This window comes from Neodiprion pinetum, chromosome 1 (genome assembly GCF_021155775.2).
Source record: "Neodiprion pinetum isolate iyNeoPine1 chromosome 1, iyNeoPine1.2, whole genome shotgun sequence".
NCBI lineage: Eukaryota > Metazoa > Arthropoda > Insecta > Hymenoptera > Diprionidae > Neodiprion > Neodiprion pinetum.
The window spans coordinates 24,158,180-24,186,045 of NC_060232.1; the positions used below are offsets into that span (position 1 = coordinate 24,158,180).

The window sequence follows — 27,866 nt, forward strand, 5'->3', positions numbered from 1 at the left end:
GGTTAAGCGAATCAATATAGATATGGTAGTGATGAATTATGCATTTTGTATATTGTTACGCAACATTTAACTAACTCTGAACTTGAAAAGATGCGCTTTCATAATGATGGATTCCTTCAGCAGGTCATCTCAATCAAAAGATTAATTCAGGCTAAAAAAAAAATGCAAAGTTATGCATACGCAAATCTGATGAGAGTAATTTAAATAAATAATATATGTCCTGTTTGCATCAAGTTTAATATAAGATGATTGTATTTTACATAGATACAAGACTATCTTCTTTTTTCCCGCGTTAATATTCCGTGATACCTATGTGATGTATAAAGACTCAACCCTGAGCTATTTTTCATAACGATTCAGCGGCTCTGGAAGGGATTGGGGGTATCAGTAGTTTCACGTAATATTAACCGAGTAACTAAACACGTCGGTAACAAAGTACTTCATAACTAACAACTATCGCGTGCAAAACGTTTGTAACAACGGCAATTCATGGTTTTTCAATTAAAGAGCTAAAGAGACGCGGGAAAAAGTCTTTTTCTCACAGGACATATTTAGAAATATTTAGAATGACATAAATAATATTATTTATACAATCATATGATCAACGGTTTTTTTTCAATAACTGATTTTCGAGACGCAAATTAAACGTGCGTTTCGAACGATCAACATGACCACTAACGGCTGCCTACTGTGTACTCGGTTGTCTACATGCCGGCGCTTAGCGGGTGTTTTTTAACCTGTCGTATCTTGCGAATGACTTCGGATACATGTTCTTTCGGTTAATTTACTCAGTTCGGCTATATGAGTTCGACTTCCTCTGTAACCCCTATCAGTTTGATCACTTGCAGCTGAGACACTCTGTATGGCGACAACTTCAGTCGATAAAGTAAGTTCTCGAGCACGCCGCAAGTGTGACGTTCGAGGTAGCACCGAAACGTAGCGTGGTAAACGGTAGGTGATATGGTGATCTTGTATAGCGTATCTGTCTTATGGCTAGCGGCCGATTTCAATGCGCTCCGAAGTACGCCGTCTCTTCGCACGCGTCCATCATGGCCTCCATAGACGATCCTACGATTTCCGCGCTCGTTTATGATTATTTATTGAAGAAGGACACATCCTTGGCGAAAGTCTTTCAGAAAAAAACAAAAGCGGTAAGCTTCAGAAAAGAATTGATGTATTTTACCCTTGCGTGACTATATTCTATACGATATACCGCGGCCGATAATTGGCAGCCTCGATAGCCGCACCACGTGGATAATTTCGAAATCGAAACGGCTTCTTATAAAGCAATTAAACCAAGCACAATATTTCATCCACACGAGTCTCGTTATTTCTCTCGTTAAAATGTACTCCGTAACACATGTCTTTTCGATCTTCTTTCACGAAGCTTGAATACGAGACTCAAGATTTTCTAACCTCCCATGTCACATATGAGAAATAAATTCGAACCTGCTTGACTGAATGTGAAACGTGTTTACTCACGTAAGCAGTTTATTGCCAATTAGCATTGGGAGTGTTTTCACCTGTATCTTTTTTCAATCACGGTGTCATTCATCGTTATTACTTAATTTATCTCTAAATAGGTACTGATTTCAGTACAGCTAATATACCTTCAATATTGTACTTCTTAGAGATTCCTAAAATTAACACTGTATAATTGCCAATTTTCACTCTTCGTGCACTTGATATAGTTGTTTAAAAATAATTGCAATAATATTTCAATATTTGTATTAATTCTACAGTTACATTGTAACCTAAAATATTGCAAACCCATGTTTTACGTGACAAATAGAAATTGAATACTTATTCCATTTGCGACATAACATAACCATGTACAAATGTTTTATGCGCTGATGATTTGTGTATATTATAGCGATGAATACAAAAAATATATACACATATTATGTACGTGGTAGATTTTTAAATGAAGTATTTGTCTTCACATTCCGTGTACTTAAGATGAAACGAGTACATACTTAGAAATCAAACTTCTTTTATAAATATATATAAATATTCGTATATAGGGGGTTTCAGTTCATCCATTCGAGTCATCGGAGATTTTGAGTTTTTGGCTGACCTACAACAACTGTTCCAGAATTACGGGACCTCGAATGGTTTGCGAGAGGTTAACGGTTTAATGTTTAAAAAAACACAATTAGTTGATACAACGGATCTATCTTTGAGCATGTATATCTTGTCTCCCTGATGCTGGTAGAATACTTTCGCAACTGATTTGCGAGTGCAAAGGATTTATCTTTAAAACTGTGAAATTGATAAATATTTAAGGACAGTTTTTAATTGCGAGATATTCCGAGAGGTTTTGATTTTGACTTTTAAACTAGAAGGGCATAATTTTCTACTTGAAAATTCCACTAAATACTTAAGAGATCCTCAAGTTTATAGAAGGGTGCTTTTTTTTTCTTAGTTTTTTTTTAATTATTTAATTTCTTTTATCGCCTGCTAGAGTGCAACCACTCTTTTTAGTTTTGAAAATAATCTTTTAATGTCAGGGAGCCAATATATTCATGTTCAAAGATCACCTTGCATCAAATGAATGGTTATTTTCAAATTTTGAAAATTCAATATTTCGTGGACCATTCAGCATCAGGCCGTATAACCCTAGAATAGTTATTTTGGGTTCGCCAAGAATCAAAATCTGAAATGCTGCCAAAATCAGTGACCCATGCGCAGAATTGCGATCCGAATGTGCTGGAATCCACCACACATTAAAAAGAATGTGTGTCGTATGGAGTGTGAATTGGAATTAAATGGCTAGGATTTCTCAGTACTTTGATCAAATTGAAAATTTATTCTAAACAAATTTTGAACGATTTTAATTTCAGCCTGAGCTTGCAAAAGGCTCTCCAACAATACTGCAAGTAATACAGCATTTTCAAAAGAATTCATCGAAAAAAGTTAATGTTAAAGCACAAAAGACAAACAGCAGTTCAGATTCAAGTTCGGAGAGCGAAGATGAGGTGCCTAAAAAAGTGCCAATAGTTAACGGCAAAGCGCCAGTAGCAAAAAAGCCAGAAATCAAAAAGCAAGAAAGTTCATCAGAAGAGTCTTCTAGCGAAGATGAAACACCAGCCGTCAAAGTATCCCCGCCTAAACCTGTAGCTAAAGTAACACCTGCCGCAAAAGAATCAAGTTCAGATGACAGCTCGTCGGACGAAGCTCCGGCTGAAACAATTTCTTCAAAAACAAAACTGACCCCAGCTAAGCCAAATGCCAAAAAAGCTTCTTCCAGCGACGATTCTTCAGATTCTGAAGAAAATTCCAAAACACAAGTGGTGTCTAAACCTATGGCCAAAGCTGGACCTAAAGTAATCCCTGCAAAAGTAGCTGCAGCGAAACAAGAATCCTCGGACGATAGTGATGATAGTAGCGATGACGAACCAGCTGTTAAATCAATCTCCAAACCTGCAGGTAAAGCTGGCGCCAAGCCCGTCGCTAAACCTGTGGCAAAACCTGTGGCAAAACCAGTCGCAAAAACAGAGACTTCTAGCGATGATTCGGATGATTCATCAGAAGACGAAAAACCGGCAGCAAAGACTCCAAGCAAAGTTACACCTGTAGTAAAGGCTACTCCTATAAAGGTTGTAAGTTCAGCAGCTAAAAAAGAAGAATCTTCAGACGACTCTTCCGACGATGATGAGCCCACTGTGTCCCCAGCTGCTAAGGTGGTAGCTAAGGCAGCTGTGAAAGCAAAATCGAGTAGCGAAGATTCGGATTCATCTGAAGACGAGAAACCTGCACCTAAACCAGTCACTCCTGCGAATAAAGCTACCAAACTTGTCGTTAGGCAGGCTAAAGAGTCCTCAAGTGATGATAGCAGCAGCGATGAGGAACCACCAAAAAAAAAGTTTGCAGCACTTCCAACTAAACCTGCAGCAAAACAAGAATCATCCAGTGACGATTCTGATGATTCATCAGAAGTTGAGAAACCAGTGCAGAAAGTTGTTGTAAAATCCACACCAGCTAAAACTGTTGTCAAACAAGTAGCTAAGAAAGAGTCCAGTGATGACTCTGATGAGTCTACAGAGGATGAGAAACCTGCATCTAAGCAAGTTGCCCCCAAAGCTGTTGCTGAGGAAACATCCAGTTCTGAGGATAGCGATGAAGAGGAAACGCCAAAACCTAAAATTACTCCAGCTGAGTCCAAAAAAAGAAAACACCAAAATAACGATAACGATGAAGACGATGAAGATGATACAGAAGCAAAACAAGTTGCAAAAAAACAAAAGGACAAATATAGCAATTTTGTAAAGGCTGGGAACAATGTAAATGGAGACAAGGTAACTATTAGTTGCAAACCTAGCAATTTTTATCTTGTATCATCAAATTTGCCCTCAATAGTACACTGAAACTGTTTTACACAGTTCTGGACATCAATATCATTTATTTTATCCATAAATTTAAATATAGAAAATTTAGTCCCCGCAACCTTTCAAAAACAAAAATTGAAGCATGAAATTTTTTATTTGAGCAGTAATCCTCTTTTTCCCTAGCGCTTATATGTTCCCTAATTGAAGCAGTATTTGTAGACGAATTGAAAACTAATGTTAAAGATGTAGGTACAGAAAAATATTTACAACCACCAATATTCGTGGAGTTCCTTTGTTGTTTACTTTGTTTTTGTGTATTCATATCTTTTAACAGAGTACTTCACTATCATTAATGTCACAAATTGCACTAATTTTTCATGGCTCCATTTGAGCCCACCATCAATGATATACTTACCTTTTACTTTCATTCTGTGAACCAGAAAAATACACCATTCAGACGCGTAAAGGATGACGAGATCGAAGTGGATCCACGATTGGGGAGTAATGCATTTGAAGCTAAGGTAAATGCTCGGAAACAAATGAGTATGAAAACAAATGAGAAACACAAGGTCACTCCCATACTCTTTCATGAAAGTTGAGGATTGATCTGTTGAAAAAAAAAATTATACGACTTTGTCCTGATAATTCAAGTAACCAGAAAAGTGTATATACTCATATTGTTTATCGTAACCGACGATTGTTTAGTTCTGAATCTTGGACTTGGCTACCAAATTCGAAAGCCTTATTGCCACCTGATATTGTTTGCGCTCATGTTTCCATGCATTATCCTGAATTTTTCCAGGTGCCTGTCTCGTGTCAGTGGCCGAGAAAGGGCAGTGCTCGGACAAATGATATCAACTTTCAGATTGCTTGACCTTGTGTTTCTCTCTTGTTTTAGGAAGAGGGTGAGGAATGTGCCCATACCCCAAATAACGGTAACTTCAGGGGCGGAAGAGGCGGTTTAGGTTTCCGCGGAGGAAGGGGTGGCGATAGAGGTGGTCGTGGAGGCTTCAGGGGTGGGAGAGGTGGTGATCGCGGAGGTTTCAGGGGGGGTAGAGGTAGCTGGGGTGACCGAGGAGGAAGAGGCGGTGGCCGAGGAGGGGGTGGCAGAGGAGGTTTCGGAGATGGAGGCAGAGGCGGTGGTGGACGAGGGGGAGGTGATTTTAGAAAATCTTGGGGAGGTGACGAAGGTGGCCGAGGCGGTGGAAGAGGTGGGGGCTTCAGGGGCGGCAGAGGGGGTGGTTTTGAGAAAAGAAATTCATTTGGAGATGCACCCGCTCAAAATAAGAAAATCACTTTTGACGATTGATTATAGGAGTTTTTAAAGATAAGGTAATCGCTCAACATAAGACTCATGGATGTATGAAAAAGCCTGTAATTGGTACGGTAATTCACAAGTGAGTTTTTTTTTTTTTTTTTTTTTTTTAAATAGAATCATTACATTTGTCGAATTTTTATAAATTCTTGATATTCAAAAAAAAGCACATCGTTTGGTTCTGAATTCAGTGGTGACTTTGTAGAATTCTATACGTAAACAAAGAATTTGGCATGACGTTAATCTGACACAAAATCAGGCTCATATGCGTCAAGCACGGAATTGGAAACTCTGATACTAAATTTTCGACTTTCCAATTAGTTTCGGACTTGTAGGACTTTTTTGTACTTTCATGATATCTTAGTAAAATTTATAATAAATACATGGTGTCCAGACATGAGAATTCAAGAATTCCGTTTGATCTAAATTCTGCGAGTGACTTTAAACTCGGCAATATCTTGCGAAATTCGAATACGTACAAGATCATTCATTTCTGTTTTTCTAAAGGTAATTTTTACATTTTTCACTGTTCGTAACACAAACCCGAAAAACTTGAAATTATCATGAAATCCTGTTCACCATGTAAAATCGTTACGTCAAGTGAAATGTTAAATGTGACGTGTAATAACCGAAATTATCTTGTTTTATTTTAACAGAAAGGTTTCCGAGGCTCATGGGGAGAAAGAGCAAATCTGGACCTGAAACACACCAGAGGGAAATCGTTCCGTCATGAAAAAACAAAAAAGAAACGTGGCAGTTATCGCGGTGGTCAAATAGACATGACAGTCAATTCCATTAAGTTTACCGACAATTGACAAATCGATTATTTCACGTGAAATATTACGATTACAACATGATATACGCCATAGCTATTTCCTACAAGAGTCTTATTTTTATTACAAACCACTTATTATTAAATTATTTCTCATTGTAAAACCGTTATAGAATCATCATTACTTTCCGACGTATCGGCAACGGTGTATTTATCACCTGACATTTAGCTTGTCAAAGCTAGATTTATGTTTTAAAACAATTTTATCCGTTCCGATTACGCATTATATCAAGTACACGTTGATAAAACGGGAACAGGGATCGAAGAATTCCTATTACTGGCAGAAAATGTACACGAACAAACCACATATATGTATAAATAAATTCATCAAATACGTGCTACACACCGCCTATACATGTGCTAAAATGAAGAAAAAAACATGGTTAAAACTTTACAATGAAATACAGTTATAGGCTTTTCACGTCGCCTCGCAACTCATTCCATACAGATATAACAATCTGTAAGGAACGAAGCTACGATATGAGATAGTATTGAATAACAATTCAAATCGAAAATAAAAATAACTCCGACTATTGTTAATTTGTAGTTGTAGAAATATTACTATAATTATAAAGTGTTGAGAAAAAAAAAATTTTTAAGAAAATACAACCACATGCGTGGTTATTATCGTTTTGTATATTATATATGTACGTAAGTATAGGTATATTGTAACTCTGTGTACGAATATAACGTTCAAATGTGATGTGATCGAATTGATCCGTTATTAATAATAATCATCACTCGATACTTATCAAACGTTTGAAAATTTAATTACCTCATATTTTAATCAATCTCTCCGTCTGCTATCAATCAAAACGTGTATAATGCTTCTAATTAGGTCGTACTTGACTTGAAAATATAGTAAATCGCTAAATTTGAATGAATTTCTTTCAATTTGTACGTATCTTCAACACCGCGATTTTTCTCGTTGGGAAATTTTGTGACTGTGTAAAATATTGTCAAGCGTCACCTTGCCCATGAAGAGAAGAAAAAGGGAAATACCTTGGAAGCAGAATAGGGGCCATATTTCTCCCTCCTTCCCTCTCGGTTCCCACCACCGGCGCTTCCAGCAAAGAGCAGTTACTTACAATTCTACAGTCAACCTCTGGACATCCACCTGTAAAGACAGGTACTCGACCTCAAGAAACCCAGTGCATATAGTGACATGTATAGTGTTTAAAGGTTCAATTTAGTTTTAATAAACAGTAGTTAGATATTATTTATTATTTTAAACAATATTCCAAAAATGGTGCTTAAGATAGCCGCCTTGATGGTGAGTACCGTTGTTTATTAACATACAGTTTTTTTAAATTAAGTTATCCGCCAATCTTCATGAAATTATGTTTATTTTTGTGAATCCAAATACTCGAAAAATTGTTAAATATTGGTCGGCACGTTGTTTTTCAAATATTGTAAAAAGTACAAGGTTGTTTGACTAAAAAATTAACCAACGCTCAACGCACTTCGAAAAATTGAACGTTTAATTATCCATCAACAGTCAAATATGTATAATTTGAACACAACAATGAACCATAATTCGACTTCGTTTAATCGAACGTTTATAATTTGAAACTACAACCGGTGCAGCGCAGTGTCATTAAATGTATATCATTTAAAGCACGTGCGTTAGTGTTCACAGTAATTAGTTCTCTGAATTGATTTAGCTGTGACTCACAGAGACATACTATTATTACAATTTGATCGCGGTAATCGGTGAAAAAAATATTTAATTTCGACGAGTCCGCAGTTTGATACAAAAATTGCAGATCTCAATAGAAAAAGATATAACACCGTCATATTGACCTTGTGTAAATTCAAATTTAGATTATATTGTTGCATGGATTCGAAGCCTAGATTGTTGTGATTGGATTTTGTCAGTCAAGACATTAGGTGATCCGGTTTTTGTGTCACTTCAAGGCGAAGCAGTTTCAGATGTTATTTATTCGTACATCGAAAGACAGTTAATTTATTCACGAAATTCTGTGCCCAAAAGACTTTTACCGTTAGGAAGCGACGTCGAGCACAGGCGACTCGTCATGTGCCTCAATTAAAAAGAAATTATATTCGGATATACGTAACACGTGTCCGCTACGACTAATTGTGTAGGTGTAATTAGGAATACGTTGCTTTACGAACAAAAAAAATCAGGGTTCCAATATTGCAGATAATAAAATATATATATGCTTGGCAAAAAGCGAGAGCGTTAATCGAATCGACCGATTTGGTAAAAAATTGGGCGAATGAATCGGCGGCAAGTTGATCCGATTCAGCGTTACTCGTTCCCGGGATAATCGCAAGTTCAAACCATTCTCACGGGCATTGTTTGCTCGTGATCTTTAAGCGAGGAACTAGATGAATCCGTTAGTCAAGGTACTCTCATTGTTGAACGAGCATCGCACGCCAATTACGACTACACGATTAGCGATTGCACGTTCATAGTACACGGAAATTGAAATATTGTCCATGCGGAACTCAGAGTCTCCGACAGGATGAAGACCATGTATGAGTGATTTTTTGGGTAAAGTATTACGCTGGATTTAAATTGATACAAATTCACTGCGAGGAAGTCGTAATGCACGTAACGTACGGTATGATGATACGCTTTTCACATGTCAATAACCTGCGGTGTACTTCATTACGTACGTGTATGTGATCCGGACAACTTCGCGTTGCTGCAAATTGAATCCAATGATATGTATCTGCAAGTTATTAGCAATTGTTGTTAGTATAATACTGAGAAAGACCTTTGGAAAATATTCAAGATGTATACATGGGTTATATATATACGGGTATATGTTGGCTTGGGTATGTACGATGCATCGCTAATCGCAGGTTGTCGTCGGTTAAGGTCAACGACCATTCTCGAGACACGTGATAATACACTTAATCCTTATAGTCTAACTTGCGTCTGACCACAAAGTATAACGTACGCGTAATCGTATTGTAATTATCCATGGTGTGAATATAAGTGAGCAAAATTTTGTTCATACATGGGCTTCGTGTTAAAAAATATGGGATGCAATTTTATAGTACACACTATGTGCGATCGAAAAGTGTGACAAAACGTCGAATGTCAGTAATGTACAATAATTATAAAGGTACAATAGTGAATAAGTCCTCCAACTGGTTCGAAGTCTCAAACGTTATACACGTGAAATCTTGACAGAGGTAGAGTTAGTAGTGATCATTTACGACAAGCTAAAGTGCTGAACAAGTGCAGAGATTACTCGTTCTGCGTCTGCAGGAGTTGCAAGTCGAATTAAACCGGCTACTCTTGAAAGTAGAAAATTAACTGAAAATTTGCAAACGATATGGTATGCGGTTTATGGATCATGGTTATCATGACGTTTATCACGGTATCTGGCACAGTTACACCCATGAAACACCACCTTGCGCTGCGATAATGCAATTTTCAGTTCAAGTCACGTCTCATTAAACTTAAAAATTGCATGATCAACATGTGGACAAGAACAAGGTCAAAGAAATAGCGTTCAGCAGATGAGTGCCGGGTATCTCTGCGATTCGCGGTACAAGTGTTCGAGCACTTTAAATGCAGTTTCTGTCTATCTCGAGATGTATTGTTCGAGAATATTGATGGGCATTATTTGTAGACGTAGTACTTAAACGGTGGTACATACATGCATGTAAACTTACACACGTACATACATAGTCAGGGTTCGTACGCAGAGGGAAAACCTGAAAAACCGGGAAAACTCAGGGAGTTTCTTACAGCAGGAAAAAGGCAGGGAATTTAGAAAATAAGACTGGAATCTTAAGTTTCTTGAAGAAATAAACTCGTTCTTATACGTACATTACTTGATATCAAACCTTTCGTTTTTTTCTTACTGAAAATCGCTGGCTGTTTGTAAATTAGTAGTCGGACAGTAAATTAATTACTAGGTAATATTGAAGGTATTGGTACATACTGATATGCAAAAAATAATGTCATTAATCAACGGCATATTTCATGAATGGTTACTGAAAAAAATCCTATTTTCAGGCTGGAACACCTGGAATAGTGAGGGAATTTCGGGTTCCAAAAAGCGTACGAACCCTGATAGTAATGGATACGTGGTAAAGCCGGCTATGCCTGTAGCCCAGACTGCTTTCACTGGCCAATTTAGCGTCGTGCAGGTCGTCTTCACTTGCAGTAGCCAAACGCGTTAGAACATTGCGAGCGACGATAACGGAAGTTATATGACTCGCAACCCAGAAACCCCGAACACGCGTCTATCGTAAATTGCCCGATGCTGCAGCGTGTGTGTATCGATCGCCGTTCATTATCATGAACATGTTATAAATCGAGCCCCGTTAAAGTCAGCCATCCACGAATGGCACGTCTGTATGACTTTCGGTCGATTCCACTGGCACCGAATCATAATTTTCAAAGTAATTACGCGCTCGACGTGTGCACTGCATTGAAACGTGCGCGGATTTTTTAAGACTCGGAAGTAGAATTACGGTCTGGGTTACAAACTCGCGGGAAAGCATTAAAATTAGTTGCAGATCGCGAGTACGAGCGTTTAGTGAAATTCGCAATTTGGTTTTGACCTTCAAAGAACTTGCCGGGTTCGAGGAGAGACGGACATGATCACCTTTGGCACACTTAAAGAGTCGTTCCTGGAACATGCTTGCATGCAGACGTGATTTTATCTGCCCACTATTACACCAAGAATGTGAATATTCAAGAAGTGGTTCACTGAACCGACGGCTAATTTGTACTGGAATCACGAATAGGCAAACCTGAATACATTAAACGGCACGTTCTTGTAATTTTAGTCACGAAGTAGACGGTTTTTTTTTCTTGCTCTCTACGATTGGTTCTGTAATTCTGGGTCATCGGAGAAAATCGCAAAGTGTGCGAAAAAATTTCAAAATTAGACACCAACTTTTTTGTTTGATTATGTTCGTCGACCTATTTTTTTAAAGGCAATTGTGTAAAATACAGAATTTGCAAAACATTTATTGCATGCAGTTGAAGTCAAATTAATTAATGGTTGGTAAACGATCGGATGTATTCTAATTTTTTCAATTTTCTAATTCTTATTGAATAAAGGTTAAATATTGAAAAATTGACTGGCTAGGCTGATTAGACTTCCAATCGCCTTTGGTGATTACAAATAAAAATTGACAGTTACTTGAAGATTGAAAATGCCATTCTTGAGGTAATTTAATCTAGGCGAATCGAAGGTTTTTCGAAAGAGAGCTAAACCTCCGTATATTTTGAAGAAAATGATGAGAATCGTTTGCTTTTTGAAGAAGTTATATCCATTTGAAAAAACTACTAATCACAGATATGATAAAACGAATTTTCGGTCAATAAAGTTAGAATGTCCGTGTAATAGGGCTTGGAATTTTTTTTTTTTAACAAAATCCCGAAATTGAGATTCTCTAAAATTATACAAAGAATAGCACATATTTAATCGCCAAGTGATTTGAATTTTTGATTTCAACCTGTGTGACTGATTTGATGTGAAATTGGCAGCTTATTTTTAGATATTTACTGTTATTAAAAGATATGCGTGATAAGACGAATTTGGCGGTACAAGGGTGTACAATTTTTTTTTCGGAGCATTCGCTATAATAGCACTCAAAACGTATATCTACACTAAAATTAGCCGAAAAAATGAATAAAGGTATAAAAGGCCTTATGTTTCGTGGATACGCTCTTTCAGCACTAAACCATGTTTTATTTTTCGTATTTATAAATGGTACAAGGTTGCACCCAATATTTTTGTGTTTGTTTCGCAAATGACGAAAAGACTTTCGAAATATAAAGATTTAGCGATTTCGTGAAATATTAAAATTTTTATTTTATACATTCTCCAAAAATGATATCGAACGTAACAGCATAACGTTGTACCCGACAATTTTTCTTTTTCGCTAACACTTTCAAAACCGTTGAAAAGTAAAGATTCGTCAATTTTCGAAAGAATGTTACAAATTTTTTATGTTCTCAAAAAATTATATCAATCGTAAAGGTATAAAGTGATTATTTTTCATAAAGTTCGAGATGAAAGGGCATAACCGTCAGTACTTACGACCATTTACGGCTAATTGATCCATTTTTCGATTTTAACGTTTTTCAACGTATTACTAATTCTTCAGGTTTGACGCGAGGTAAAAAGTCGTATAACGACGCATACATCCTTGTACCATTAGACATGCGATATACTTCTGTTAAATAGACATAAAACTTGTTTATGCCTAAAAATGCAAGTGACGAAAAAACTCTGTATTCAACAAGGAAATCTACGTTAACTCGAACATTTTACGCCAATTTAAAATAATTGTCAGGGTTTATATTATCAGCATCCGCGTGATCAATGCCGCGCTTCTTAGTTAATTGCAAGTAAGAGATCACGTAAATCTCTTCATAATCAATCTTCGAATTATGTGTTATTGTAATTGCACCAGAAAAATATAAGATAAATCTTATCGAGGCTGACTTTTACAGTGTAGAGTGTAGACTAGACACATCGTTGAACACTGTCTAAGGATTGTAAATTTATCTCGTAAGAAAGAACCTGATCGATTTACAGTTAAATAAATTATGAAGCAGGACAAAAAGACAACCGGTTAGTCGCCTGAATGTCTTCGCACAATAATCCGTGACAATCATTATAGCTGTGTCTAATCGTTTTCCGTTCAGCGGAAGTAAGTGGTTATTGAAGTGGAGAGAATCCGAGTCATTGACAGCTGTATAATTAACGACCGTCATAGTTTCTGAGACCAGTCATCATCCGGTTTAAAATCACTGCAGCTTCAGGCAAAACTCTTAGACAAAAAACCGTTTCTTACATTGACTCCGGCAGTGAAACCACATTATTTCCGTTATGTCCCGTTAATCAAACATTTAACGCCTCCTCGACCTTACGTTATTTTTTTCTTTCTTTCCTCCGCAGATGCTCAGGTACCTTGGGCTAATTTTCATCCTGACTACAGTCTGCCTGGCATCAACTGCGACCCGAAAATGCGAGGGTGGTGGTCTCGGGCTGAAATATGTCTGGGGAGATGCCCTCACAGATCCCACCGATTGCATAGGACCCAACGATATGCAGTATCCTTCGTAAGTGCGAAGTGTCTAAAAAATTTCTCGAGGAATTTCTTCACGAAGAATTACCAAATTCTTAGGATTGAGTCAGTACGAATCAAAAATTTAAAAAAAAAGAATGCTCAAATTATCTACAACAATCTTATTTGCTCCAGTATTAATGAACACAAATGAAACATTTTTCTGCAATAAGTTCCTACTATTAATAGAAATGACTGGACAAAGCAGCATTAGAACGTTCAAAACTATGAAATCCGGGTGTTCTTAATTCGATTCTATCAAATTTTTCAACTGAACACTTTTCCCGTTGACCACATACCCACAAATTGTCTAAAAATATTCAAACAATCTTAAATTACAGTATAGTTATAACATGCAAATTTAATTTTCTAATCTATTGTAACGGTTCGTAAAATTTTTAATGGGCCATCTCTGGAAGTATCTCCAGTGGATAAAATAAGCGTGAAAACATTAGAATCGAATCAAAAATACCAGGGTTTGATCAATTAGAACGTTAGAATTACAACTATTCTCAAATTGTTAATATCGTAGCTTATGTTGTTCGAATTTGCTCAGCTTCGTTTGACTTACGTAGTAGGAATGTTATTCCATTCGTTTCAACTATCACTGGCTCAAATAACATTGCTGTAGATTTTTCAAACAGTATTATCCATTTTCTTAACTTTTCATTTATTATACGGCCAGTTTATCAGTAAAAAACCCTACATTTTTGAACTCTACATCTTTCTTCATTATCTACTCAATACTCTTATTTTGAGTTAAATGTGATTTTTCTGTTATTCTGGACGAAAAGTTCACCATTTTTTCCCCACATTTTTTCCTCCACTTTCTCTCTTCCTCTAAAATCGATACTAATTCTGTACTTCCATTCCAATAAAAGGGAAAATACTAATCGTAACACCAAACAAATGAGCAATCTCGTAAGAATACCGCATAGATTCGCACTTGCAACCGCAAATGTCCCAAGACGAACTTATCTCTTTGCAGAGCAGCAATTTCCCGTAACTTCAAAGGTCTCTGGGCCGGAAGCAGCCGTTCTGGTCGTGCGTATCGACCGCAAACCATTGATCCTGAATTGACCCGAAAGGCACTACTTCACAATTACAAAGCGGTCCACGGAGATTATTCGATTGCAGATGCAAATTCTCGCAACGGTGAGTAAACTGCTTTTACAGTCTTCAAAGAAAAAAAAAAATACGTTCAAACTTCATCATATTCCATTAGGCCATTAGGAACGATATCAGGAAAAAATTGGTCAGGATAATTTTTACCCCATTTCCAATCTAAATTTGAAACATCGACTGCGGTCAAAATTGGCTGAACTTCTCTGGAAAATGATTGAGGAAATATATGATGCACGTACATCGGAAGATAAAAATTGCCCATATAAATTCTCGAACGAAGTTGAGTAGAAATACGATACCGATACGCGTCTTACCGCGTTGCATTCCATCTTTGTCATAGTTAGAGGCATTAAATAATCTATCCACCTATGCCCGTCTAGGTATCCAGTAATATGATCTGGGTTACCGGTTTCCCACAATTATTCGTAATTCAAGTAACGTTCGTCCGTCCGTTACGCGTCTTTTGTTGCGCCCCTGTGAGTAGAAAACTGTACATAGATGCGAATTCCGCAAATAAAATTTCGCAATTTGGCAGGAACGTTGCCTCGGTATAACGTGGTTTATTGTTTCCTCATAATGATCGACGCTGCAGCCACGAGCACCCTTTAGCGTTGCCTATAAACGGTACGTCTTAACGGCTAATCGTAACATGAAATATTGCCGAGAAACCGTGAGCTTTTTTTACCCCTACAAGTAACTACCTTGATCCTGTTACAGTAGCATCATGCAACGAAATTAGCAACGATTATTCCTACTCATTGTCTATTTTATAGTCCAACTCGCGCATAATCCTGATCTCTGAAGATACTTCCCTGTTTATAGCTGCTACGATGATATTTTTAAAGTTATTTGAGCGTAATAAAAACCCCGTAGAATGCTGTGTTATACTAGCTCACCTCGGGTGGCTCCAATTATCGGAACGGTTTGAAGCAGTAAACGTATGTAATATAATTAAGTCAAACAATGAATCTCATAGTCAAGTTACTGTTGGATGTTGGAGTATCTTAACCTTGCTTTGTGCCGCAACCTTGAGTTATGCAGCTGTCCTTATGACACAGAAACCCGGTTCCGTAATCGATACATCGTCTTCTCCCTTGTTTGAATATTTACATATTTTCTTATGCAAAATGTTCTTTTGACACGATTGTTTTAAAGAATCTCTTGCGGCCATGCGGACTGCTTGACCTATACAATTCACCTCTTACTTCATACTTGTATTCTGTTTTATTTTTTATTTCTTCGTTCCGGTATGTAATAACCATTTTAAGAATATCGAATGACGTCAATATATGTAATGCAGTAAATAATGAGAAATGTAAAAGGAAAACGTGATATAATCGGCAGATTACGTTTTTGTTCTGAAACTCAGCCGCTGCGGTACAAAAGTAGTTATGATACGTCAGACTCTTTAGAGACTTGAATTTTACGTGATAATTTAAAGATACACCGTGAAAGCAATACTTCTACACCACAATGTGTTATCCAACCAATACATTTACCGAGTCACCCATCACATGGTCACCATGCACGATGTGAGTACCTATTCGTAACGGGACAAACTTCCCACCGGGACCTCCAAGGCGAAGTCTTTGCTTCCCAATGGAAACGTTCTTTCGTCGATTACAGTTTTCAAAACGAAAGATAATGATGTTCGGACTACCGAGACCGTACTTATATACTCCATAAAATATCCTTCTCAATGCTTCGCAGTGCATCCGGCGTGCTTTCTGCTACAGATTTCTCGTATTTGAACGATCTTGCAAAATGTCCCGGAGTATATTTTCCGCGGATACTACATTGCAGGGAGTAGACGATGTGCACCGTTAGAACATTCAACGTAGCATCCATTTTCAGGTCGAGCCTTCTCATCACGAGAAACCTGCGGGTCACCGGCTAGATTGTGCAAAACGAGGTACAACACCACAGCTCCGATGTACGGAGTGAGCTTGACCAGCGGTCAACCAGTCACGATTGTTCAAAAATTCCCTGACCTCCTGCAACAGGTCGTCTTCGAAGTTTGCGAGTAAGTATAGTCAATTTTCTTGTCACGTTTGGGATGAGACAGAAACGATGCTGCCAACTTATACAAGGTATACGCGATGCGCAGCATCTTCGTCTTCGTCCACTAATTGCCAAAATGATCAGAGAAGCACAAATATTGGCGTTCCCATTCTCGAATCGATATTCACCAGGTTGGTGAGTCACAAGTTTTAAAGGAATTCGGTACAGTGGGCCAATGGCTTACCTCAGGGGATGTACGTCTTCGGTAACACGTGTACGTTTTTCTTTCCTTTCTTTTTCTTCGTTCAAAATCTTTTTTCTGCCAGGTAGTCGGATCATCTTTACAACCAGGTATATAATGTATATAATGAATCATTCGCGCCACAAGCGTAACCGAGGTGATAAATGTTTTTTACGACTAACGTGACTACGCTAGCGAAATGAGCGTGGGTGGATATTTTCGAGGCATGCCACGAAGGTCATCTTCGGCTCTTGAATCAACCGATGCCAGTGAAAAGCTCAAGTTTGACCCTGGCATTGCCGTCTCTGTCAATTACAACCGTTAACCGCATCTTTTGACTTGGAGGGAATTCTCCCAAGGATAAGGAAAAAACGAGGGAAAGAACTCGGGTGACTGTCAGGGGACCGGATCAGCCTGGAAAGAGGGCGTAACCTTTTTCTTTACTGAAAAAGGAAAACTGATCCCTAATTGTGGAGCGGGCAGAGTGGAAGGTGTTTATTTATCTCCTGTCCATTTATCTTTCAGATCTAAGGAATGCGACCTGGTCCACGGAGAGTGCACACAGACCTACGTCCCTTACCTGTTCCTGGTGATACCTTTGGGTCCGGTGACCCTGACCGGTCAAGATTACGTTTTGGTTGAGAGCGGATGTATCTGCAAGCCGAAGAACTCGGTGGCGAGTGGCGCTTCCGAGACACCATCAGCTTCCAACTTTTAGACAATCCTTACCCAGTAATATTTAAAGTGTACGCTATTCTGTTACGACCCGCAGACTGCGTCGACAGACCGTGTATGATGATTTTTTTACCTCTGTCTAGCGACGCGGTAGACGAACACCGCTATCCTAGTGAAAAATGGGAAAATTTTGTTTCTCCGTAGAACAAAAATTTATTCACTTTTTTCTATCGATGCACAGCTCTAGTATACACGTGTGTACGGTTATAGCGTTGCTAAAATCAACAAAAATATTGCTAAAAGTGAATCTAGCCCGGAACAATACTTCGTAGAATCTGGTCTCGGAATTCGATCTGGTTAACCTGACCTGTTCACGAACGTCTCCCAAAGCCGGTTTTCCTCACAGGAATATTATACACGCTGCGTTTCATACACATGTATATAGGTATATACACACACAGGCATAGGTATGTATAAATGAGGTAAATATCGTGGTAGTAAAATTAGAGATCATATAGGCAGACGATCCGGAGGTAGGTTATACAGGTATACACATGCCTATACGCTCTTCTCATTACTAAACCACGTTGCAGTCCCCGTTGCAGATACGTCGCCGTTGATCTCCTTTCGGAACTATAAAGTAGAAACTGGTAAAGTAAGACACTTTTATGGTACAACGCTGTGTCAAGGATGCGAAGTACGTTTGGGGTACTGCGAAAATGATTCTTGTACACTGTACTTCTTATCCCATTCATTTGAAATTGACTGACATTTCAAACAAAGAAAGTATAATGTAAGGAAGTAAATTACATGCTCTACATCGATTAACTTGCTCAAGTAATAATTTCTATAGATGGAAAGTAAGCAAAAACTAAATTTCAATATAAAAAGATGATCGTGGTGTAGAATCGATTAAATTTACGTACCAAGAGTTTAAGTTTTCCTTCAATTTTCAAATCTTTACGTTTGAGGCATGTCTCACCACCATTTTTTTTACCCATATTCGATGATGAGAACTGTTCATCTTTTGATCATTTTTTTCCAATGTCATTGTTCTCGCTGATCGTATTTCCGAATACCGTTAATTCTGCAGAGGAGAAAAAAGGCAGGCTGAGGAAATTCATGGGGATGCAGTGAATTTTAAAAACTAGTTCAGTCCCTTTCTTTTGATGATTCGATCCAATTTATTTTCTCATGTCACGTTAGATACACAGATACAAAAGACCTTTCACTCTACTACACACAGTACTTCAGTGGGTGACTACGATAGTATATGATTAAGGTTAAACGCCCAATGACGAGGTTCGACGTGACCCAGAAATGAGCGTTCAAGGTCTCCGAAGCAAGTTCTCAGCACAATATCATCGAATTCTGAATACTGATTATCCACTAGTATTATACGATTACTGTGTAACGGTGAATGCGGCGGGCCGCGTGGCTGCTTGTCACGAGAATAGCCGCGTGGCCGTTTGCGGGGTCGCTGTATGAACATTGAACATGCGTTTGCTGACCGAAGCTGCAGCACCCTGATAGGAGCATATCTGGCCTTATTGAAAACCGGACTCGTCGGTGGCTCATCGCGTTGGGATCGGACGTGGGACGTAGCCACGGACAAACGTACATGGACAGACGAACGGTGACCGAATGGACCGTACCGTGAATTCCGATGAGTGGAACGTACCGTTACTTCTTTGCGGGATTCACGTCGCCTCCTTCGCTTCGCCGCTCACTTTGCCACGTACTGTTTACGGGCGAAGAAGAGTTAAAGAAACTCGCGTATGGTATTAAATGCGTATATAGGACACATTGGACATTTATGAGAGGTGCCGACTGCATAATTTCATACCGGTGTAACAATGATTTAACGTTAATCTAACGAGAAAAGAAATATGGTGCGTTTACTGGCCAATGCCGCATTGCCATATGATAATATAGGTATGTTATTTAATTATGATAACGGATCGCGAGTTTCATCCTGTTGCAGGATTTAATGTCACGGTGTGTTGATCAATTGCGTCGACACTCTTCATACTTCGGAATTTTTACTTTTTAGTAAACGTAAGGTTTTTCTTCCCTCTCTTATCCATTAGAATGAGTTCGCACCTAAACGATTGCGAGTGTGCGGAATGCGTGATTATTATACATAGTTTGAATATTAAAATAATAATAATAAAATAAGTTTAGCACTATCGTATGCCGAATTACAAATTTGCTTTCGAGACTAATCACGGTGTTCAAATGCGGTTGTCTCGAAAGTGAAACGTGCCTGAATCGTTTTGTTTTCTTAGAAAACGATGTCAATCGAATGATTATGGGCTGTCATACACTTGATTACATACCGCATAATTTTCAACTGATTCATATAAAACTCATTTATTGTAATTAAAGTTTATTATTTCTAGATTTTATAGTGTAGAATCATTCATAATTTATTAAACAGCATGATGCATTGTAAATGTAATAGATCCTATTTTCTTTAAATCCTTAGATCCATTGACCATATCGATAATCCCGAAAATTGATGCAATCAATACATTTACGGTAAAAAAATTTCAGTTACTGTTTACATCATTATTTTATCGAAGATTTCTGATTAAACAGAAAACCCGATCGCGGCGCGTAAGTGTTTTACAGCAGCAAAAAGATTAGTTAATTTTTGATATTGCATTATGGCCATAAAAATTCTATGTAGCATCATTGTTTGTAAGCATTCAATTAATTTCACACAGAGAACCTGAAATCAAATGAGCTAGTAAAAGTAGATCAAAAAGTAGGACAATGGTTATTGTTACGAGTCGTTTAGTTGCGTTGTTCAACAGCTGGACAATGTAATGAAAAATTTTCAGATTTCAACTCAGTTTGACAAATTGTAAATAATCACATTTCATTGGTATATATGTGTCATCATCAATTTTCTTACTATCCTAGTAATTATTTATATTTCAAATCTGACAGTATCAATAGAGCATGAATATGAAGACACTAACCTGGATAGCGTCGGCTGACAACGCGTGTACATGTTTTCGATCACGTGCACCCACCACACGACATTTAACACGGCGATTCCGCCGCAAATAGGCAACTGGAGGTACATTTAACGACGCGTGCGCCTGCGTTTAGGCAATTCTATCTTTTGTACGTTGCATTTATTGTTAGTGTAAAAACAATGATTTTTATTATCGACGATTCGAAATTCTTGATTAGTGTCCTATCAGCCTCAAGATGGCAGCCCGGATGTCGTCTATTGTTATAGGGTCATTGAACTACAAACACAATGTAACTGGCTAGACTTATCGCAATACCGCTCATTTCGTGAGAAAGAGCGACCTTGCCTGGAATTTCTATCCTTGTCACTCTCGTGGACAATACGGCGCAAGACCTAGCTAAACCCTAATAGTTCCCTCAATTCGCCGACTAAAAAAAGTGAGAGAGAGATTCCTTTCGCGTCTATCTCTCTCGAATTGGCTTGAATTGTACGTAACAATAGCAGCGCTCCTTTATTTCAGTAGGTTACGTGTATGCTCAAGATGCATCATGGATGCATCTGTTAATGATAAATGCGCACGAGGCGTTGAGCACGTGGTGCGTCTGGGCCTTGGTAAACAGAAGCCTGCCGCGTACCGATAACCGTCAACCACGGTCAACCAACCGCCGAAACTCCAGAGAAGCCGACGGTGAACGTCGACTGCATGCGTGCGACGTGTTCGGGATCACGTATCTTTTTCTCCCACGTTGTGTGCACGACGTTTTCACTCCCGAATATCCGCTGCATTTTCGATGAAGCCGCCAACGCGAGTACAACGTGGAACGTTCAAATCTTTCTTGACTCCTGAATATTTGTATCTTACGAGTATCCGCTTCTCAGGGAAAGTTAATATTCACGTGAGTTTATAAATAATTCTAATCACTGCATGAATATACGTAACGCGTTATACGTTATACCAAATGACTAATAAGAACCGGTCAAGTACTGATATTGTTTGATTTGCGCGTCTCAGCTGTGTCAAAATCTAAACCTGTCTCGCATTTGAATAAAAGTGACTTGAAAAAGTATTTCTTGCTAGGTTGTTTCCAAATACCTTGAATCTATTTTCATTGCCAGTCAGAAATAATCTTAAATACTGACAAGATCTTCCATGAAAAGCTAATGTGCTTAATTTTCTATCGATATGATGTTCAAAAATAACTGTTTATTCTTAAGTTTCATTAGAAAAACTCATTTTCTATTATAAATATATAATGCTTATACTCAAATTTTTTTATAACCAGTAAGAAGAAACCGTGCATTTATTTTCGATTTCGTAGCAAGACTTGGGAGACGCAAAATATAATATTTTATGCTTTGTATAATTTTGAGAAAATCGATTGAGGAATAAATCTAACCTAATTCATAATGTTTAGTGTGAAATTGCTGCGATAAAAAAAAATTTTTTCCATCCCCATATCATGTTTTGTAAATTTGAAGTATAAGAATTGATATATTGAACTAAGTTTGCTGTATTAAACGGTTTCTTGAACAGTGGAAAATGTTATCCAATCGAAGAATCTGATAGGAATTTCTTAAACTCCTGTACTTATTGACGTTTTAACCTCAAACCAGGAAGAACAGATTTGAGGTTGAGAGGTCGAAAAGAAAATTATATATAAATTTTAATTTTAAAGTGTGACATCTAAGAACATCTAATAATTCTAAAAATTTATCATAATCACATGATCATTTTTTCTCTTACGTAGATTCCAATTCGGGTTTTGGAAGATTGTCCTGCCTCTTTGTGAAAGAAAAGAATAAAATGGTTCGCCAGTTGACTACGAAAGAGAAGATCCAGTCATTCATCAGAGTAACTGGGGGTGGATTGGCCATATTCAGCGGCGTCAACATCCACTCAGGCAATGAAAAGTTTTACGAGGATTTCCTAATGCCAGTCGTCCGATGTATAGATCCGGAAAGAGCCCACAATGTTGCTGTATTTGCGACAAAGTTTGCCCTAGTTTCTTCAGGACCGTATCAGGACTCCGCGAGATTAAAAACTACTGTATGGGGACTTGATTTTAACAATCCAATTGGCATGGCAGCTGGATTTGACAAACAGGGAGAAGCGGTTAATGGACTGCACAAAATTGGATTTGGTTTTGTGGAAGTAGGATCTGTCACGCCAGAGCCTCAAGACGGAAATCCAAAGCCTCGGGTTTTCAGGCTACAAGAAGACAAAGCTGTCATAAATAGATATGGCTTCAATAGCGACGGCCATGAGGTGGTTTACGAACGTTTGCGAAATGTTAAAAACGGTCCAGAGTTCGTCGGAGTGGTTGGCGTGAACCTCGGCAAGAACAAAACGACGTCGGATCACATTCAGGACTATGTCGAGGGTGTGAAGAAATTTGGCGAAGTCGCTGACTATTTCGTCATTAATGTTTCCAGCCCAAACACACCTGGGTTGCGTAGTTTGCAAGCTAAAGAAAATTTGGAGGAATTGATAACCAAAGTCAAAGCTGCCAGTGAAAATTTGCCTAAGAAGCCCCCGTTGCTGGTCAAACTGGCACCAGATTTAAGCGATCAAGAACGACAAGATGTCGCAGATGTTATTAATTCATCGAAATGCAGAGTGGATGGCTTAGTAATATCCAATACCACGATTGATCGACCGAACTTGATGAGCTCCGAAAAAGTAGAAAATGGTGGTTTGAGTGGGGCACCGCTGGCAAATCTTTCGACTGCAATGATTGCGGATATGTACCGCAGGACCCATGGGAAAATCCCAATAATTGGTGTTGGTGGAATATTCTCTGGGGCTGACGCTTATGAAAAAATCAAATCTGGAGCTTCTTTGGTCCAGATATATACCTCTTATATATATCACGGCCCTCCTATCGTGACCCGCATCAAAAAGGAACTTGATGAGCTTTTAGTCAAAGACGGACACACGTCTATTCAAGAAGCAATTGGTAAAGACGTTATAAAGTCTAAAACATAGGTACAGTATCTTAGTTAAACGCAAATCATTGATTAAGGTTTTGTCAAGTTTCCACTGCCATTCAAAATCATTTTGTACATACGAGTTTTTCACATTCTCGAAGCATTGTTTAACTTTACTAAGTAAAAACTAGCGTAAATATCATCTATGAAATTTTTTATTGTTACTGCTATAAATATCGACAATTTATATCAAACGGCAACTACCTTAATGTAAGCTGGCAAATGACATGAAGCGGTGCATTGGGTTTTGAATTCAGAACTTTTTAAAAACTCGGTTAATTTAAAGGGGTTTTTCAATACAGTATTTTTTTTATAATAGTCGAAAAGTAAGAATTCTCACCTCTTGTAGATGTAAGATAGAATTCGAGAAACGCAGTTTCTGAAGCCATGTGAATGATTATATTTTATAAGAATAATTGACTACGTTTCATAGAAAAATGCCTTTATAACACCTCAGAGCTTCACGAATAAATCGCGTTTTTGTGATTTATAGCTGCAAACTGTCAATAAAAATTCATTCAGGATATTCCTATGTACATAAGTTACTTTATTTGTTCGTTATTAATAAATTGAAGGTTGTATTTATGTTAGTTTTATAAACATTAATAAAATGTCGATTAACATTGAGATCTCGTTTCGTTTCCATTTCTCATTTTGAAGTAAAAAGAGGCACTTTTCGTAAAAATAATTACAATCGTACACCTCTACTAACTGAAGGTAACGTTACTAAATTTTCTTAACGCCTTGACTTTTGAAACCACGCAAATGTAAAAATATCTTCCAGAAATACATTGCAAAAATGCTTTAAATTACTTTTTAAATTGTATATTCACGTCTTTATTGAATTAGGATATCAGTGCGTTGTACAAAAATATAAATATTCATGGTTCTAAATCTAAGCGTAATTCAAAAATTACAAATCATGTCCAGTTATTGAAAAAATTGTCATAAAAAGTTAGACTATTGTATGTATACTTACAAGTATCATTAATATGTATATATTTTCGTGAATAGTTCATATATAGTATTTAATTAGCTGAGGCACTAACTTCTCATTGAGTAATAGTTTTGGGAGTATAACATTATAATTATTAGTCCGTCAAGCTTTGCAATATATCAATATATAATGGTCGAGAATATTTAGCAGCTTAGGTATTCACCTGAAAAAGTGAATAATTTAATAAAACGTGATTGAAAAAGTCCATTGCGAAAATTCATCTACCTTAGGAATAAAAATGATTAAAAAAGTATTCAGCCATCATTTATTGGATAAAAATCTTGCTGTAAATTTTGGCGCGTAGAAGTTCAAAATTGAACAGTTACTGTCATGATTCATTTGCTCAAATAACCTGCCTGTTTTCAATCACTCATAAGTTACTATTTAATTTTTATTTGTACAAGATTACCATCTCTATTGTTTTCTATTAAATTTAACAGAATTACATCTCTAGGCCATTAAACAGGTCTTTCGATCAATGAAAATATTTTATCTGGGCAAACAGACAATATGAAAAACCCTGGATATTGATATCCCTCATGATTATTAAGTTATTGTACAAGTAGACAGAGAAACGCTCAAACACATGGTATAAATCGCTTAAATCATCTTTGAATCTGCCTTTCAGGTACTACTTGGTTATTTAATATAAAAACAAGTCACAAAGTATGTCACTAATGCAGCAAGCGGTACAACAAACTGATTAGAATGCACCAATGGTCCTGTGTTGCAGCCGTCCTTGTTATCGCATGTGCAATATTCCATGGGTATATTGTCGTTCGATGTGCTCATCACACAGGATCTTGCATCCCCTGCGATATCCGGCACTCTCATCCGCGCACAGCGACGAAAGTATATCCACTTTCCGTTCACTAAATATATAAATATTCAACAATTAGTTATTGGTGAGTCAATTTGATTGACGATCAACAGAAGCCATACTATTGAATGAATCTTTATGGTTTTGATAGAGTTTCGCTTTCCAAATTTGGAGTAACTACAGCAACAGAAAATTAATACGAAACTTAATAAAGCTGCTGATGAAACGAGTTTTGGTCACACTGTTAAATATTCATCGATAGGGTTTCACTCGATTACAAACTGAGGAATAGAATAAATGATGGTCTCAAATCAGTTCAATAATCTCACAATCAGAAGAATATAGTGTTATGGAAATTCAGAAAATACGAACCGGCGAGTGATTGAGTAAATACATTCTAATCATTTTGCATTTATTCCAGTTTGCTATGAGATGGGTCCGCAATACCAGTCAACGAAAACTACTCTGGGAAAGTGAATTCCTTCTAATCATGGTTCAACCAATTTCGTAAAGAAATGAAGGTATTCTGCTTTGCGTGACTAGGTTGAGCAATACTATTGTTACAATTTTATTTTATTACCGTATTGGTCTGAATATAAATCGACCCCTAATCTTACGATTTAATTTTAGGGTTTCCTTGTAAACCGAAGATAACTCGATTTTATGAGATAATGACTTATTATGTCAAGCATATTTGATGATTGATGTTGCATTTTTGCATATACATTGCATCAGTAAAACTTGAGACTACGATGTAAATATCGGATTTTTCATTCACCGAGACTTTGGACTGATGCAATTCGAAAAAAATTGAAGTTTGAGTTTTTACAATTCATGATTTCATTAATCAAATTTCACAACAATTGGTCAATAACGATTTTTCTTTCGTTGAAGCAATTTTTCAAAAATAAACTGTATATAAGTGGGCCCTGCGTACAAGTCGAGTACAGATTCTGAGAAAGAAATCTGCAACCAAAACCTCGAGTTTTATTCATGCCAATACGGTACATCAATTTTCTACTTAATTCTGTTAAATTTCTCCGTATCATTGTCATACCAAAACGATTATGTTTAACGTTCAACTAACGCTGAATTATCAATAGCATTGAGTAACCATGATCTATTATTAACGACTTACGGCTAGAAAAACTAGTTCTTAGTAGGATATGGTTACTAAACGTTATTAAGCATCGCACCTAACAAATTAATCAGAAGCTAAGAGATTACTCATGAGTAACTCATTATCAGGATTTCTTGCAATTCTTAAAATTTGGCACAGTTCACTGATAGTATAAATTAGGGTGTAATACCTCGTTTCACTAGCTGCATTCAGCTCTCATTAAAGTTCTAATGAGCATGAGCCTAAAGCTAGCAGCCAGAGTTAGCAGCTAAACGTGTTCAACTTTTGCAAATAGAAAAATGCAATTTTATCCTCATTCTATGTAAAAGTATAGAGGATTCAAGGTATTTCACAAACTTTTGATTTTCGGACTTCACTAAATTATTCGAATGAGCATTAGAAAGTTCATGTACTAATTCTGGCTGGTAGCTTCAGCCTCGTCCAATGAGTTGTTGAAGTTAGCTGTGACCTGCAATTGATAAAATTTCCGCTTAATATATGTATTGTCACCTTTTTGTCGGCTTTTTTCGCACATCGTAGGTGTCACACCCGGTAAATGCTCCAGAGGTTGTTCCCGATTGCAGTCGGTAATCGGAACGGTTGTATTATCAAACGGATCGGCACATTTAGGATCATAATCCGACCTGCATACCCAGCATTTTATACCGAGTCCTAAAATTTGATAACAATAGATGAGAACGTGATAAGTGGAAGCATAAAGTTAAGCCTTTCAGCATAAGACGATACATTTTTCCAACGCTCTACTGACGATTGGATTGAAGAGCGAAAAACCATGTTTGTGTTCCACTATAGAACGCACCCACTTTTATCAAACGAACGTATCTACATTTATTCACACGATGCGTTTAATTCGGCGCGCCCAATGATTCGTTGTCATGTATTTTTACCTTCGTGGATGCAAGTGGCCAGGACGATGATAAGTAACGGAAGTAACTTCCAGTTCGAACCCATTTTTACCTTCGGCACAACTGAATTATGTATGGCACAAGTCGAAAGTAATTTACTCCGGTCGTTTACTCGCCGTAAGACACGAATCTGGTCAGGTCATCTGACTTTCTACGCCGCACTGTTCGGTTGGTCTAAACTTGCAGCCTGCGCGTCGTGTTGGCAATGAGTGTAAAGGTCGCAAGACATTATGTCGGACGCTCGTTAGCCACCGCTGTTTGGTTGGCTGAAGATGTAAAAACACTGCTAGTCTAATGGGCTTTCCGTAACCGAAATTTAACGATATAAATTCATCGTCAATCGGTGTCCTATGCGTGGCGCAGCTTAAGTCGGTAAACGGTCTGTACGTGAAGCCGACAAGAATTAATGTTACCATCACTCAACGAATCTACCCAGAT

At 37.6% G+C, this 27,866-nt stretch overlaps 3 protein-coding genes across 9 annotated transcripts; all 3 read left to right on the forward strand.

Annotated features, from left to right (window-relative positions):
- Positions 1 to 651: 651 nt before the first annotated feature.
- Nopp140 (nucleolar and coiled-body phosphoprotein 1) lies at positions 652 to 7,231 on the forward strand. 3 transcript variants are annotated; one of them, XM_046609314.2, is made up of 5 exons: positions 652 to 1,151; positions 2,844 to 4,298; positions 4,769 to 4,849; positions 5,227 to 5,660; positions 6,300 to 6,442. In XM_046609314.2, exons 1-4 carry the CDS (start codon positions 990 to 992, stop codon positions 5,635 to 5,637), a joined length of 2,109 nt encoding a protein of 702 aa, XP_046465270.1. In that variant the 5' UTR covers positions 652 to 989; the 3' UTR covers positions 5,638 to 5,660; positions 6,300 to 6,442. The 3 variants fall into 3 exon arrangements, with proteins under 3 accessions (XP_046465270.1, XP_046465271.1, XP_046465272.1); XM_046609315.2 differs by lacking the exon at positions 4,769 to 4,849 and having other exon boundaries at positions 678 to 1,151; XM_046609316.2 differs by lacking the exon at positions 5,227 to 5,660 and having other exon boundaries at positions 690 to 1,151; positions 6,300 to 7,231.
- Positions 7,232 to 7,396: 165 nt separating this feature from the next.
- On the forward strand, positions 7,397 to 20,052 carry LOC124210862 (uncharacterized). Its single transcript, XM_046609324.2, has 5 exons — positions 7,397 to 7,748; positions 13,381 to 13,544; positions 14,538 to 14,704; positions 16,529 to 16,697; positions 17,442 to 20,052. The coding sequence occupies exons 1-5, from the start codon at positions 7,722 to 7,724 to the stop codon at positions 17,632 to 17,634; spliced, it is 720 nt and encodes a 239-aa protein (XP_046465280.1). The 5' UTR covers positions 7,397 to 7,721; the 3' UTR covers positions 17,635 to 20,052.
- A 382-nt stretch (positions 20,053 to 20,434) lies between these two features.
- On the forward strand, positions 20,435 to 24,720 carry Dhod (dihydroorotate dehydrogenase 2). Of its 5 annotated transcripts, none has more exons than XM_046609317.2 (2): positions 20,435 to 21,473; positions 22,326 to 24,720. In XM_046609317.2, the coding sequence occupies exon 2, from the start codon at positions 22,382 to 22,384 to the stop codon at positions 23,561 to 23,563; it is 1,182 nt and encodes a 393-aa protein (XP_046465273.1). In that variant the 5' UTR covers positions 20,435 to 21,473; positions 22,326 to 22,381; the 3' UTR covers positions 23,564 to 24,720. The 5 variants fall into 5 exon arrangements, with proteins under 5 accessions (XP_046465273.1, XP_046465277.1, XP_046465276.1 ...); XM_046609321.2 differs by lacking the exon at positions 20,435 to 21,473 and adding an exon at positions 21,552 to 21,641; XM_046609320.2 differs by lacking the exon at positions 20,435 to 21,473 and adding an exon at positions 21,574 to 21,655.
- Positions 24,721 to 27,866: the final 3,146 nt, after the last annotated feature.

Bases quoted from the DNA above. Each gene is read 5' to 3' on its own strand.
- Dhod (XM_046609317.2), top strand. From the start codon at position 22,382: ATGGTTCGCCAGTTGACTACGAAAGAGAAGATCCAGTCATTCATCAGA.
- Nopp140 (XM_046609314.2), top strand. From the start codon at position 990: ATGGCTAGCGGCCGATTTCAATGCGCTCCGAAGTACGCCGTCTCTTCG. The intron at 4,299-4,768 runs GTAACTATTAGT...TCTGTGAACCAG, and splicing joins ACAATGTAAATGGAGACAAG to AAAAATACACCATTCAGACG. The intron at 4,850-5,226 runs GTAAATGCTCGG...CTCTTGTTTTAG, and splicing joins GTAATGCATTTGAAGCTAAG to GAAGAGGGTGAGGAATGTGC.
- LOC124210862 (XM_046609324.2), top strand. From the start codon at position 7,722: ATGGTGCTTAAGATAGCCGCCTTGATG. The intron at 7,749-13,380 runs GTGAGTACCGTT...TTTCCTCCGCAG, and splicing joins TTAAGATAGCCGCCTTGATG to ATGCTCAGGTACCTTGGGCT. The intron at 13,545-14,537 runs GTAAGTGCGAAG...ATCTCTTTGCAG, and splicing joins AACGATATGCAGTATCCTTC to AGCAGCAATTTCCCGTAACT.